Raw genomic sequence first — 16,119 nt, 5'->3', positions numbered from 1 at the left:
TCTTGTCATTTTTGTCATTTCTTGTCATTTTTTACCTTTTCTTGTCATTTTTGTCATTTTTGTCATTTTTGTCATTTTTGTCATTTTTGTCATTTTTGTCATTTTTGTCATTTTTGTCATTTTTGTCATTTTTGTCATTTTTGTCATTTTTGTCATTTTTGTCATTTTTGTCATTTTTGTCATTTTTGTCATTTTTGTCATTTTTGTCATTTTTGTCATTTTTGTCATTTTTGTCATTTTTGTCATTTTTGTCATTTTTGTCATTTTTGTCATTTTTGTCATTTTTGTCATTTTTGTCATTTTTGTCATTTTTGTCATTTTTGTCATTTTTGTCATTTTTGTCATTTAAGTCATTTTTGTCATTTTTGTCTTATTTGAACTTTTTGAACTTCTTGTCATTTTTGTCATTGTTACTTTTTTTGATATTTTTGCCATTTTTGTCATTTTTGTCATTTTTGCCATTTATGCCATTTTTGTCATTTATGTCATTTTTATCATTTTTGTCATTTTTGTCATTTTTGTCATTTTTGTCATTTTTGTCATTTTTGTCATTTTTGTCATTTTTGTCATTTTTGTCATTTTTGTCATTTTTGTCATTTTTGTCATTTTTGTCATTTTTGTCATTTTTGTCATTTTTGTCATTTTTGTCATTTTTGTCATTTTTGTCATTTTTGTCATTTTTGTCATTTTTGTCATTTTTGTCATTTTTGTCATTTTTGTCATTTTTGTCATTTTTGTCATTTTTGTCATTTTTGTCATTTTTGTCATTTTTGTCATTTTTGTCTTTTTTGTCTATTTGTCATTTTTGTTTCATTTTGAATTATTTTCATTTTTTTTCAATTTTTGTCATTTTTGTTATTTTTGTCATTTTTGTCATTTTGGACATTTTGGTAATTTCGGTCATTTTTGTCATTTTTGTCATTTTCGTCATTTTTGTCATTTTTGTCATTTTTGACATTTTTGTCATTTTTGTCATTTTTGTCATTTTTGTCATTTTTGTCATTTTTTTCATTTTGTCATTTTTGTCATTTTTGTCATTTTTGTCATTTTTGTCATTTTTGTCATTTTTGTCATTTTTGTTTTTTTTTTGTCATTTTTGTCATTTTTTTCATTTTTGTCATTTTTGTTTTTTTTTCTTTGTCATTTTTGTCATTTTTGTCATTTTTGTCATTTTTGTCATTGTTGTCATTTTTGTCATTTTTGTCATTTTTGTCATTTTTGTCATTTTTGTCATTTTTGTCATTTTTGTCATTTTTGTCATTTTTGTCATTTTTGTCATTTTTGTCATTTTTGTCATTTTTGTCATTTTTGTCATTTTTGTTATTTTTGTTATTTTTGTTATTTTTGTCATTTTTGTCATTTTGGACATTTTGGTTATTATTTTTTTTTTTTTTTGTCATTTTTGTCATTTTTGTCATTTTTGTCATTTTTGTCAGTTTTGTCATTTTTTGTCATTTTTGTCATTTTTGTCATTTTTGTCATTTTTGTCATTTTTGTCATTTTTGTCATTTTTGTCATTTTTGTTATTTTTGTCATTTTTGTCATTTTTATCATTTTTGTCATTTTTGTCATTTTTGTCATTTTTGTCATTTTTGTCATTTTTGTCATTTTTGTCATTTTTGTCATTTTTGTCATTTTTGTCATTTTTGTCATTTTTGTCATTTTTGTCATTTTTGTCATTTTTGTCATATTTTTCATTTTTGTCATTTTTGTCATTTTTGTCATTCTTGTCATTCTTGTCATTTTTGTCATTTTTGTCATTTTTGTCATTTTTGTCTTTTTTTCTGGTTTTGTCATTTTTGTCAATTTTGTAATTTTTGTCATTTTTGTCATTTTTGTCATTGTTGTCGTTTTTGTCATTTTTGTCATTTTTGTCATAATTGTCAATTTTGTCATTTTTGTCATTTTTGTCGTTTTTGTCATTTTTGTCATTTTTGTCATTTTTGTCATATTTTTCATTTTTGTCATTTTTGTCATTTTTGTCATTTTTGTCATTTTTGTCATTTTTGTCATTTTTGTCATTTTTTGTCATTTATGTTATTTCTGTCAATTATTTTCATTCTTGTCATTTTTGTCATTTTTGTCATGTTTGTCTTATTGTCATTTTTGTCATTTTTGTCATTTTTGTCATTTTTGTCATTTATGTCATTTTTGTCATTTTTGTCATTTTTGTCATTTTTGTCAATTTTGTCAATTTTGTCAATTTTGTAATTTTTGTCATTTTTGTCATTTTTGTCATTGTTGTCGTTTTTGTCATTTTTGTCATTTTTGTCATAATTGTCAATTTTGTCATTTTTGTCATTTTTGTCATTTTTGTCATTTTTGTCATTTTTGTCATTTTTGTCATTTTTGTCATTTTTGTCGTTTTTGTCATTTTTGTCAATTTTGTCATTTTTGTCATTTTTGTCATTTTTATTAATTTTAACATTTTACATGTTTACATTTTATTACAAAAAAGTGGAGGAAATGACCAAAATATAAAAGGCATATGAGAATGTACACGAAAAAAAATACAAAATGGCTTAAATCACAAAACTGATCAGAACTATCGAAATGAAAAAAAAAATAATTAAAAACATAACTTAAGTGACCAAAATGACAGAAATGATTAAATTACATCAATCGAAATATTAAAAAATAAAATAAAAAATGAAAAAAGTTATTCATAAAATTGAAAAAAAAAATGTCAAAACAACTAACTTGTTTATAACGTAGCTTGTTTATAACTTTTGTCATTTTTAAGTTAGTTTTACGATTCCTGCATTTTAGCAAAAACCGGTATTTGCTACAAATTTTTGAAATTTTAGAATTATGTTGTTTTGGGTTTTTTTTTATATTTTTGTGTAATTTAGTTTTTCGATATTATTATTATTAAAATTTAATTTTAAATGTTAAAATTTAATCCTACCGTTTTTTCAATGCTAAGCATATGATGGGAATGAAAACTGGAATCAACACATGATGAAAATATTTTTTTTTCGGTGAAACCATGAGAAATAAATATCTTTTTAACAAACATAATTACACACCATTAACACTCTTTTTCTGTTTTTCGTCATTTGAGTCAAAGTTTCAGCGGCGAGATCAGCGCGGCTTCTAAAAACATCAACCTAACAGAGGCGGCTCCCGGTTGCAAGTGCGCTATCAATTTCCGAGCTCGATAAGGGATTCGAACGAAACGTAAAGGTAAAGATAAAAATTCTTTCCCCCCGACAGCATCCGAGTTTCTGCTCCTACTTGGAGTATGTATGAAATTTCTTGAAGCCGGATACTTTGGGTGTTCTTTTTTTCCCCTCCTGACTGGATCATTACCAACTGAGCAGCCAGCGAGTAAGGTTACCCCGGGCAGTGGCGCGCAGAAGGTCATCCTCCTCCCTGGCTGGTGCGCAACTTTATAGGTACAGCGACGAAAACGACGGTCGACGGACGATTCGAAGAGTCTTGATCCGATGCTGGCTGGCTGACTGGCTGGTTGTTGATGAGTAGATGAGAAGGGAAAAAAGAACATAACAATCTGGGAGACGCATAAGAGGACGCGACGACGATGCGGTGACGATGGGTGTGATCGTTGTTGGGTGACACGAAATCTTGTGCGGTTGTAGCGTTTCAAGTTGAGAGTTTGTTCTGTTTTTTAGTTTTTTTTTTGTGACTTTAAGCGTAGCTCCTCTCGTGTGTCTTTCTGGACCCGAAATGATCTTTAGATCGTGCTAAACTCTGCAGGAAGGGAGGTTCAGGTGTCATGGTGCGGTGCGTTTTGCAGGTCTTATTGCAACAAGGGAGAGCAGCCTAGTGGAGGTCCATGGTGCGAAGACTACTTCTACTAGGAGCAACAGGCGATCAAGAGCTCACTATAAATTGGGCGCAGCGGGTTGATTAAGGCACAGTTCAATCGATTGTTTAGTGCTGTGAACAACAACTCCTGTCAGATCAACAAAAATGGCATTCAAGGTATGTGTGTCCTCTAAGAGATGTAGAAAGGTGCAGATCGAGAAGATCGAAGGAATAATCGAAGATGGTTGACGCCTGTAGTGCCATAACAAGGACTTATGCTAGCTTGTGATGAATTACTCAAAATGGAATCGTTCTTTCGTTGCAGTTCCTGACCTTCTGCGCCTTGGTGGCTGTTGCCCGCGCTGGACTCATCGCGTCTCCAGTTGCTTACTCCGCCCCAATTGCCCACGCTCCTCTGGCCTATGCCGCCCCAGTGGCTAAGACCATTGTTTCTGCCCCAGTGACGAAGACCCTCGTTGCTGCTCCAGTCGCCAAGACCTACGTTGCCGATGAGTACGACCCCAACCCACAGTACTCCTTCTCTTATGGAATCTCCGATGCTCTGACCGGAGACACCAAGAGCCAACAGGAATCGCGCAACGGAGATGTTGTTCAGGGATCTTACTCCTTGGTCGACCCAGATGGCACCAAGCGTACCGTCGAATACACCGCTGATCCCCACAACGGATTCAACGCTGTCGTCCACCGTGAACCGCTGGCTTCCAAGGCTATTGTTGCTGCTCCAGTCACCAAGGTTGTTGCCGCCCAGCCAGCTGTCTACCATGCCGCCCCAGCCGTCACCAAGACCATCGTGTCCCAGCCAGCCGTGGCTCATTATGCCGCCCCAGCTGCCTATGCCTACCATCACTAAACCAATCGAACAACAGCAAGAAGAACAAGACTGTCAAACAACAAAACAAGTACAAGCCCAAGGAACTCAAACAAACAACACAGACACAGCAACAACATAAACCATGAATCTTTTTCATTAACGTTTTGACACCCTGGCGGGTTCAGCCCCGTTCCTGCCGACCTGTAAAAATTGGCCACAAGTATTTATTGTATTTTTTGTTAAAATATATACAGTAACGTGAATGAACTCATTTGTTTTTCCACTGTTTATACATATAACCCAACTGAAAGAAAAAATGTCTAAATGCTATTACACATTTCAGGCTATGGCCTACCCATTCCGAAAACAAATTCGAAATGCTCCATTATGCAAGTTCTAACTAAAGTAATCAATTTGTTCCATGCAATTTTTAATCTTAAATGTGCATAAGGAAACTTTTTAAAACGCGAAAAACTATAAAAATCATTTAACCCTTCATTTAATGATTATCCTTTTTATGAAGAATATCGAAATATTTGGTAATGATGTATACATAAAGAAAAAATAGTGCAAAAAATTTCCTTTTCACGTATTTCAACTGTCGAAACTTACGTTTTCGGATAGATTCTGGAGGGCCGAAACACTTCATCAGGGGAGATCGGCTGCTCCTACGGAAGAACCAAAACAGTTTATTTTGGTTCTCCACATTGTTGTTTAATGGATCACTGGAAAAAGCTTATTTTCCGAGAGGAGTCGCCACTAGCGCACAGAGCTGTCAAACCTCATGATCAAAGTAGCAGAAAAACACAGAAAAATCAACAAAACATGGCATCATCTTACTGTTTAAAATGGTCTTAAATGGGTTTGATGGAACTTACTTTTTTTTTTATTTTTCATAGAAATCTTATATGAAAAACTTCCTAAGAGTTTGAAAATATTTATTCTGCATTTTTCGAATAAAAAATTAATTTGAAAAATAAGATCGATGAATCCCTTGTGATGGATAAATTGAGTTTTTTGTCTGCTCAACTCCAAAAAACTTAGGATAGAAGAAAAACCGTTTTTCTTCAATTTGCTTTCCAACAGCCTGAATACAAAAAGGGATAACTACAGTGTTCGTGTTTGTTTTAAAATGTCCATCTTATATAAGAGTCAGTCCTTCTTGATTTTTTATACGTGAAGGAAAATGTCTGCTATTACGTGGACTGATTTCAATATAACGTGTGTAAACTAGGCGTCAAAATTAGAATTTTAAAGAACTAAATCGCTCATCCTGAATCTTTTCAACATTTTAGGACCGGAAACTGAAAACTTCCATTATTTGTATTTTTTTCTTGCGTTCTGGGTCTTGCAATAATTTCAACAGAAATGACTCACATTTGATTTCCAGGAAAAATCCAAACAAACAAATTTATCAATGGTCGCTTACGGAAACGTAGAACAAAATATACCTACTAAGAGCAAGTTCATAGGTGTTGGGAAAAAGTGGTAGAAATTTTGACATTTTGAAAATTTCACCATGCAAAAATGTTTTCAAGATCTTGGGGCGTTGTATTTTTTTGCAACACTGTTTCTATTTCAGCCGTATGTGATAGAAATATTGCTATTTTTGCATCACAGCATGCGAAAATACAACACGTGTTGTAAAAAAACTAGAAGGCCACAGATCTTGAAAATGTATTTGCATGGCAAAATTTTCAAAATGTGCCGTAAGTGTCAAAATTTTTACCACTTTTTCCCAACCAGTGAACTTGCTATAACTGGTTTTAAACTGGTGTACAAATGTAAACAAATTATTCAAGATCGTACAACGCAAGGTGAAGTAAAAGATTTGAAAATTTGAAAATTGTTGACAGCTAAAATACAAGCGATTCTATTTATCCAAGAAAATCACAAAAAAATTGCCTCTTTTTTCTCAACTGTTGGCTATAGACACTATAATTTCATATAGTCTGGCAAAGAGAATGACGGGAGCCAATCGAACTGTCATTCGCGGGAGCCAATCGAGCAAACTTTCAAAATATTGGAAAATCATGGTTGAAGTATTGTGATTCACAGAGCTTTTCTGGCATTTTGTTAACATAAACTAAAGTTATTTAGCATAATTTTCGCTATTTTTTCACCTATAAATCATAATATATTTTTCAAAAGCGATTTCTAGTTGAAGTGATAAAAATAGCATGTTATTAACGAATTTGAGAAACTATTTTTTATTTTGCAACTGGAGAGAGTTATGAAGTGCTTGAACATTATCGTTGAATGCTCGATTGGCTCCGCGCGAATGACAGTTCGATTGGCTCCCGTCATCCTCTTTGCCAGACTATATGAAATTATAGTGTCTATACTGTTGGAATATCAAAAAAACTCTTATGGGGAAGACAAAGTAGGCATGACTCGCGCGGACGTCAAAATTTTTTGCTCCGGAAGGAAGAACGATGAATAACCGCAAAGGTGTACAAAATTGTAAAGTGTCCTATAGCAAAATAACAAAAACTACAGGATGTGAGGAGAAAAAAGTCAGCTTCAGGAACTTCAGTTGGAATAGGTTCCGATACCAAAACTCAAACAGCATCTGCCTTGCTCCTGCCTACTTTAGATGTACCTACGATTCCTAATAAGCGAAGATTGAGCCTTGTCGATGATAACCTTTGCTTTTTATGATTCTAGGCATTGTATGATTTTTTTAATAAAGTTGTTGTACATAAACCATATGAAGCGTTTTGATGGGAGCTACTATTTATCCTGCACATATCCTGGCCTTGCACACCCGGTCTATTTTACCTAAAAACCTAGTAAAATTCTAAAAATTAATAAGAAAAATATTTGAAACTTTTTTTTTTTTGTTTTCTTTTTGTTTCGATTATAGTCGTTTTACCATCGTTATGGCATTCGCGACTTTATCAACGTTACAGTTGGCGGATCGTTATTGAAAAACTTATCCGGTACATCTGTGTTCGATGTTTGCTCTTGGGCTCGAACTCGCGGACATCTGCTCAGGAGACAACAGACTTGCCAACTTGAAACTTTCTTTTTTCGAAATACATCAGCAAGGCGAAAAAATCGGTTTCGAACGCAAAAATCATAGATTTTAGTCACCCAAATTGAACTCTTCATGGTGCAGATAAAACAAAAACAAAAAATCCGGGCTAATTGCAGACTTTTTTCAACCAAATCCGGGCAACCAGGCTGAACCGGAAGTTTATTGGATTCAACTTCTCATCAAATCTGAAATTCTTTGATCATAAATTTCCAAATGTGATGGTAAGTAAAAAAAAGTATCTTACGTTTTGTGCACGAAACCACACAGCTTACAACATGAATCCAATAAAATGGGTTCCCAAATTTACTTTGACACTTCCGAAAAGGTTAACGTCCCCACCTGGGGTTCAACAAAAACAAAACACTTTTAATCGGTGATTCAACCTAACGTGACAGACAGCTTCCATTAAGTCTAACTAAAGCTACGAGAGAGAAAATACTAGAAAAAAATAAACACATTTATTAATCCGTCCCAACTACAACATGATGAACGCAGCACAACTGGCCGTGACTTTGTCGCGACACGTGCCCTCAGGTGAATTAGACTTTATTTCTTTTCAGCTCCCAGGCGCACCGGTACAATCCTCAGACCTCGTGTCGTCGTCTGTCAAATCTGGTGTGAGCAGCCCCCTCTAGCGGTGGATTTTGACTGCCAAGGTCACTTCCATCAGCCAGAGGTGCCAGCCTGCCAACATAGGCCTCGACAGTTCAAGCCCAACCACGAAGGTGCAGATCGATATCTGCTCGCGCCGCCTAGCTGCGAAGTCATCGCGCTTTTTTTACCCCTTCTGCTCACGTGATTATAAAAAAGGCGGCAATAGATTTTAATTGGATTTTCGGCTGCTGGGTCCATATATCAATTTCCAATCGAAGCTCTATGACAGGGTATGGTTTGTTTATGGACCTACCCAGATGAATGATGTCTCGTTTTGAGTTGTTTTTTTTTCCTCTTCCCGACGAACACGATCGAATCTCGTGTTTGGTGCTGCGTTCATATGTCTTCCACCTGGAGTGCAAGAGAACTTTGGTGGTTCCACCAATCGAATCGAAGTTTAAGGCCTATTGTATGACACACAAGTTGAACGAGTTCACTTTTTTGGCAAAGTCGACGACCTTTGCCTAGCTCATTACAGGTTGCTTCCTGGACAGATTTTAGCAATGCTGAATATAAAGCTCACTGAGTATCCTATTTCAGTTTGCAATTTTTTTTTCTCATGTTAATTCTACGGTAGAAGTAGCATTAGCGTTCTGAATTATTAGTTTCTGCTCGAGTAAAACATATGGGCGGCAGAGAAAAGACCACAAGCTATGAGACGTTCACCGTGCATGCCGAAGGAAGGATTGAGTTCATGGATTTCGAGTGCTTTTGATTGGTTATCCAGAATTCCGCTACAGGGTCATTGGAAAGCGTGGGTTGCGAAATTTTTTGAGCACACTGGTAAAATGTTTAGGAAACATGTTTCATCAATTTATTAAAATTTTAATTTAAAAAAATTTAGATATTTTGAGGTATCATGGAAAATAATAAAATCATTATAAAATTGTTTGTTTTAAGGCGAAAGCTTATACTCAAAATTTTTAGCAAGCAATTGATTAATTCACAAGTTCAAGTATATTTGATCAATATACACCAAGGTTTTTTTACGCGGTAGGAAATCCATCTTTAACGTATAGGACTTGGAATATTTTCCCTCCGGAAACGTTTTGATTCGTGAGAGCCATGTAGAAGAACCGTGTCCGCCAAAGGCCGAAATAACCGTGTTAAAAGAAACCAAGTTAGAAGAACTGAGCAAAATCAAATCACGTAAAAAAAACCTTACTGTATATATGTACATTAGTGAAAATATAATAAATGTCTTTGTTGAGCATTCAGGGTCATTATAGAACAGAGAAACCAAAAATTGAGAATTGCACATGGGAAGCTGAGAATTTAAATGAGAATTAGTATGTTGTATGTTGGTAATCCACCATGGGTGCACGGATTCACCGCAGTTTTACCAAAGTATGAACACATCTGCATTTTTCGTATTTAAAATGAGGCGTATCACTTATGCAGAATTTTCCATACCCGGCACCATGGCTTCGTGTTATTTGTGGTGGATGTATGTACTTCGTGTCAATGTTGGTATTTATTTTGGAGGAATTTTTCAATCACCTACACGACCATTCAAAATTTTACAAAAATTGTAATTTACAATTTTCATAAATTTTCATCAGGTATTCCGGCATCCGTGTATATACCTGGATAGTTTGCAGGTGATTGATCATTCTGATTTATTTATATGAAAAAATTTAAATTTCAAATACACTAGACATCTTACCTCGCTGCCGAAACTCTACTTACCTTACCTTCCCTTACCTTACCTCACTTTTTTTTCTTATTTGGGGTACTTTTTTTCTATACTAAACGTAGCACAAGTTGTTTTTTCCCCCGCTGATCAAGCCTTTAATATCACGATTCCAATATGCCACCCTTATTCTTTTTTCCACATTTCACAATTTTCCTCTCTCTACCTTCATCCAAACCAATATGGATTTTTCACCACACTTCCTATCCTTCCACAGGTTCATTACCACCCGGCCGCTATCGTTGGTTCTTTCGGAACCAATCACGCAATCTTTTCTATTTCACTCTAACTCTTTCCACCCATTTTTTCTCGATCCGCCGTTTACCCACGCAAGCCCATACCACTCTTCTCGCGGTCAATTCCCGCTATGTTTCTATCAATCGAAGTAAGCCGTGGTTTTCACTTAAACCTTTTTACCACCCACTCCTTTCCAACCCGTGCTAGCTGCCCTTCCCTACGGGAGAAAAAAGAAAGTGGCTTGCTTCAGCTTCTTGTTTTCCCAGCTGTTCTATGCGTTTCTAGTAGAACACTTGCACATTTTTCATTTCAAATGACTTTGCTTCTCTTTCCATTTGAATCAACACTTTTTTATTGAAGAAACCTCTTCCCTACAATTGGCTGCTTTGGCCAAATTTTTAACGCTTTTAGCAACGCACGGGCAATTCACTTCAGCAGCACAAGCTTGTGCTGAACGCCATCTTGCTCTTAATAATTTTGCTGAATATTGCACCAAACCCCTTTTTTCAACCTTAACTTTTATATTTTCTTTTCATGTTCCATCTAGCAATTTACTCCACCAACATTTATTTCAAAAACATTCGCTGTATTTCAAAAACATTCGAGCACTTTTTTCACACTTTCAATTTGCAGCCACATACCGAGAGCGAAAGAGAAATGAACCGAACCGATTGGCGTCTCAAGCGCGACTGTCCTGAGAATTTAAATGAGAATTAGATCTGAAAAATTGCAACGGATACCATTTGACTTCCAAATATTTTCGGCTGTAAAAAATTCGTTTATGTGACCTTACAGCACAATTTTTTTTTTAAGTTTGATTTGACAAACAAAGTGACAAAATCCGAGCACAATCCGGGCTTTTTTTCAATGAAATTTGGCAAGCTTATGCATACCTGTATTTAACTTACGCATATGACAAAGCATTCATAAAGTTTTCATTTCCAAAGTGTCTTTGTGCTCTTTGCTGTATTCGAGCATTGATTCACAAAGCAATATATGCAGTTGGGTGGCAACGGATGTATGGGAAAAATTTCATCGAAAGCATATTTTTAGTAGATTGGCCCAGAAAACTGACCTGTGCAAAATTTCAGCTCAATCGGACTTGATTTAGGACTGCCTCAAAGCAATCAAACTTCCAGGTGTATGACCCTCAAAAATCATCAAATGGGGGACCAATGGTCAATGATGACCATCATAATACTTCGAAATCTGGTGTTATCTAAAAAAAAATTGGTACTAATCGACTTTAGAATTTTGAAAATCACGTTAAGAGTAAGGAAAGGAAATCCAGAAAGTCAAAATATTAATATTGATGCACAATAACTGAGAAATGCATGAAGCGTCAATATCTGGTGTTACATAAAAAAAAGCTGATTCAAAAATCGTCTTTCTTGGATGTTTTTCGGGAAATTGGCCGTTTTCGGTAAATAAACTCCTAGAAAATCATTTTTTTTGCAAATTTTTCATTTTTCCATTTTTGTCATTTTTGTCAATTTTTTCTTTTTTATCCTTTTGGTCATTTTTTGTCACTTATGTTATTAAAGTCATATTTGTAATTTTTGTCTTGTTTGTCATTTTTGTCATTTTTGTGATTTTTTTCATTTTTGGGATTTTTTTCATTTTAGTCATTTTTGTTATTTTTGTCATTTTTGTCAGTTTTGTTTATTTTGTGATACTTGTGATTTTTGTCATTTTTGTCATTTCTGTATTTTTGTCATTTTTGGTTTTTTTTTTTGTGATTTTTATCTTTTTTGTCATTTATGTCGTTTTTGTAACTCTTGTCATTTTTGTCATTTTAGTCGTTTCGGTTATTTTTGTCATTTTTGTCACATTTGCCATTTTGTTTTTGTTATTTTTGTCATTTTTGTTGTCATTTTTGTCTTTTGGTCGTTTTTGTAATTTTTGTCATTTTTGTAATTTTCGTAATTTTTGTCATTTTTGTTATATTTGTCGTTATTGTTATTTTTGTCAGTTTTGTTATTTTTGTCATTTTTGTCATTTTGTTAGTTATTGTTATTTTTGTCACTTTTGTTATTTTTGGCACTTTTGTCATTTTTATCATTTTGTTTTCTGTCGCCAATTTAAAAAAAAGAGATTTTCAGGATTTCTTTTGGTCCACTTTTGTGTAGTTTTTAATATTATTAAGTCGATTTTTGAAAAAAAATAGAGTTTACACCAGATTTCGACGTTTTATGCGTTTTTGAGTCATTAAGCGTTAAAACAAAAAAAAAAAGATTTTCCGATTTTCTTCGGGCCCTTATAATTTTCTTGCTCAAATGACGAATAAATTTAAAGAAAAAACACATTCAAATGTTTCTTAATACTTTCAACTAATTAATTTTAAAGTTTTTTTACGATGATTAATTAAATCGAAACACTAGCAAATATTCCCTGAAATCTCTAAAATTGTTTCCTTGATTTGTAGAAGGAATCCTCCTTTTACCTTTAATAACAAATAAGGAAAGTTACTTTCATCGATATTTGTAATCTTAGTATTTAGTCTAAACTCTGGTAAATTTAGCTTGTCTGATTTGAGTACAGAATAAGTTTTTATAAGAGAGCCTTCAATGTTGTTAAAAAAAAAAAGTTATACTATGCTCAAATCAAATAAGCCAAATCTATCAAACTCTCGAACGAATATAAAGATTGTAACTATTGATGAAAATAAATCAACTTTACCAAATTATAATAAATTTAATGAATTTTTGCGGTTCAAACCTGATTCTAATAATCTCGATCCAAACTCAAGGTTTAAATTTGAAATTCGGCTTTTGATAAAACTGCAATAATAATTTTGTCAAATAATAGATATGAAAAATTGAATTCCCTGAATTTTTTTAACGGAAAGATTAAATGATTCTTTATTCGCAAATGTTTTTCATGAAAATAAACTTCCTATAGTTAATGTCCTATAGAAGTTTTTTTAAACGAAACTTAAGCGATTGCAGACACAAATTTGAAATATTGAAAATAAAATCAAAAATCAAATTAAAATTTAAAGTTTGCGAGCTTTTGCTGTTTGCATTCCTCAACGTAATAGTTAACTTGATAGATTTAAATCATTGATGAGCTTAGTCTTAATTTTGAATATCGTTTCTGTATCGGAATTGTGAACCTGAATTCCAGAAAAGAATTCTGGATCTGTTTCAAACAGATTCAAAAAATTATTAAAATGTGCAAAAACCGATATCTTAATTAAGATTCCAGATCAGAATTTAAATGCCGCAGTCATCAATCTAGTATTTTAATTTAAATGTTTTGGGTTTAACCGAAAAATTTCTTTTATTTTATATTATAAATCCAACGTGCGAATCTAAATTGAATTATGAAATTCGAATGATTATTCTTATTCTGAGTTTTCAATTCCGGATGGCCATTTTGATGTTTTGTTAGGTTTGAATTTTAAATAGGAATTAAGTTTAAGAACTTCAAATCTGAATATGAAACAAAAACTAAGAATTTTTTTCATGTTCGGAAAAAAATTAACTTATTGTATGAGTTTCAAAATTTGAAATTTTGTTAAATTTGTGACAGATTTCTGAGCCTGGGATTAGTTACCGAGGTTTTGTCTCATGTTCTGAGTCAAAATTGTTACTCTTGAATAACCTCACTCAATCATCAAAAATTTGTCAGGAATTAAAAATTTCAAGTGTAGAATAGAACACTACGATTAATTTTTTCTGGACCCTCGAAGAGTGGGAGCGGAGGTTGTTTAACCCCAAACTCCCCTTCCCCGCTCCAATTCCCACGGCCATGGTTATAGCTCAAATGTCAATTTCATGAATGTTAGAGGAAAATCTCTTAAAAACCCCTTTCATACCTTAGAATACTAGAAAACGCATTAAAAAAGCAGATATCAATTCAAATGATTCGTAGAAGCATTATACTAATCTTGATGTTTGTAGAAAAACATGCGTTGTACTATTCTTATTTAGCACTTTTTTCATATGTTTGGTTGTACAATTTAAATTATAACAGAAAATTTCGACGATTTTCAACCATTAATTTATTTTAACGAACAAAACATATAGTGGTGCTGGAGGTCCTTCCGATTCAAAATTGAGAAATAAAGCATTCAAAATTCAAATTACCTCATCTGAGTCCAAAAAAAAGGTTAACAATGCAATGGTTCTATCGCATTAGAAGAGTATATTTCCAAATAAGATTTCATTCCGAGAAACACTTTAATTCCTTAAATTGTTACTCAAAGTTAATAACAAACCTACCATAGATTCCATGGTTTCCAATTTTAAACCGGAAGAAAGAGCCCATTCCACGAAGACGGAGTAATTGTCAAAGGAGTCATACATTGTAGAAAATACATTTCCCGGACGGTAGGAAAAACTCCACCGCATCAATCTGTCACAACCATAAATGTCGCCTAGGCGTCGTCGTCGTCGAAAGAGTTGGCGTAGCGTGTCGAAGCTTCACCGCAAACACCCGGCAGCTTAGCCGGATCCTTGACGGTGAATTCTCCAAGCTTTCGCTTTGGTGTCAATCCGAGAAAAGTATAATTTATTCATATCGCGTATCACAACAAATGTCACAAATTGAGTTCGGCTCTTTGATTTCAGCGCTGAAAAGCGTTGATTTGTCACAGCAATACCTCGAAGCTCCCGCGCCACCGTTACCCTTTTGCGGTCTCGATTCTGAAGCAAAAAGTAAGAAGGGAGGAATGATTTTCCGCGTCATGTTTTCCAGCAAACTTAACCCATCGGGAGCAGCTTCCTGCTCTTGTCGTCACCGACATTCGTCTTAACTGCTCAAAATGGGTTCACTCGGAGCTTCCGAATATGTTTGTGTGTTCGCAAACCCCAAGATTGCGGCAAACATTTGGTCGGGCCCTGGGACTGACATTTTATCATCGACCGGTACCAGTCATCATCATCCCCCCTTACTCCTATGGGGTTTAGCATGTGTGTGATTGAGTATTTTCTTCGTTGCTGATTGCCCAAGGTGAGTTTTCTTCTCTGATGTTTGATCGTCTGGGAGAGTTTGTGTGTTTTTCTTTCTGGGAGAGGTTATGGGGAGTGGAGACATTGGAAAATCATAAAACCGGCACATGATGAAAGGATGAATGCTAGAATTTTTAACATGGAAATGTTCCCTAGGAGAAAGCTCCGAGCAAATGGATTTGATTTGAAAAGCTTCATCACTGGCTAAACTATATACAGTACGCATGAAGCTACCTTGAGGTAATTGCAATATCAATTACTTGATAGTCAAATATTTATTTTCATTCCATTTGAACTATTTTAATTTGTGAATAATAAGAATAAAAGTTAAAGTAACGGGTAATTTTGTTTGTAAACTCAACTATTAAATTGATTTCCAGTGTGCATCGTTTTAAAATGTATGTCGCTTCCTTCCGCGGAAACATAGTTGATGCACCTCAAATTATATTCCACAGAAAGTGAGTAGATACCCACTTCTAAATTTGATTACACCATCGCGAACAATTTGCAAAGAGGTGAATTTTCTATCCATGTATCTCCTTTGAAGTTTCCCTACCACGTAGCACTCAAGAGTAAGTTTATGATTGTCGTCAAAGTCAAACTAACTCGATTTGTGAGACGTTGCTTTCACAATGAAATGGAAATAGCTTGTTATTGCTTGAGCAATTTAATTTAAAATACAGGAATCAGCACTATAAATCATTCATCTAAAAATAAGAGAAAATTTTTAATGCTCCTTCGTCAATTAAAGGTTCACACTGAACGCTGAGTGGGTGAAGATAATTCAACAGCTAATTAATCAAATATCCCACAGAAGTAATTCCGTTGATTGTGGCACGAGTAGGTAAAATCTTGATTCGCCCAAACACAGCAAAATCCCACAAATCGTCACCAAAGGAATCGTAAAAGTTTCAAATTTCACTCATCTTCGGTAAGC

The 16,119-nt window shown here is 34.0% G+C and overlaps 1 protein-coding gene across 1 annotated transcript; it reads left to right on the top strand.

Moving 5' to 3' along the window:
* The first annotated feature begins 3,788 nt into the window (after nucleotides 1-3,788).
* On the top strand, nucleotides 3,789-4,870 carry LOC129746946 (larval cuticle protein A3A-like). The gene is made up of 2 exons (XM_055740909.1): nucleotides 3,789-3,948; nucleotides 4,097-4,870. Exons 1-2 carry the CDS (start codon nucleotides 3,937-3,939, stop codon nucleotides 4,640-4,642), a joined length of 558 nt encoding a protein of 185 aa, XP_055596884.1. The 5' UTR covers nucleotides 3,789-3,936; the 3' UTR covers nucleotides 4,643-4,870.
* The last annotated feature ends 11,249 nt before the right edge of the window (nucleotides 4,871-16,119 follow it).

Source organism: Uranotaenia lowii, chromosome 1 (genome assembly GCF_029784155.1).
Source record: "Uranotaenia lowii strain MFRU-FL chromosome 1, ASM2978415v1, whole genome shotgun sequence".
In the NCBI taxonomy this organism is placed as follows: Eukaryota; Metazoa; Arthropoda; class Insecta; order Diptera; family Culicidae; genus Uranotaenia; species Uranotaenia lowii.
The sequence above is the reverse complement of the archived record's forward strand: the minus strand, read 5'-3'. Positions and strand labels throughout refer to the sequence as shown.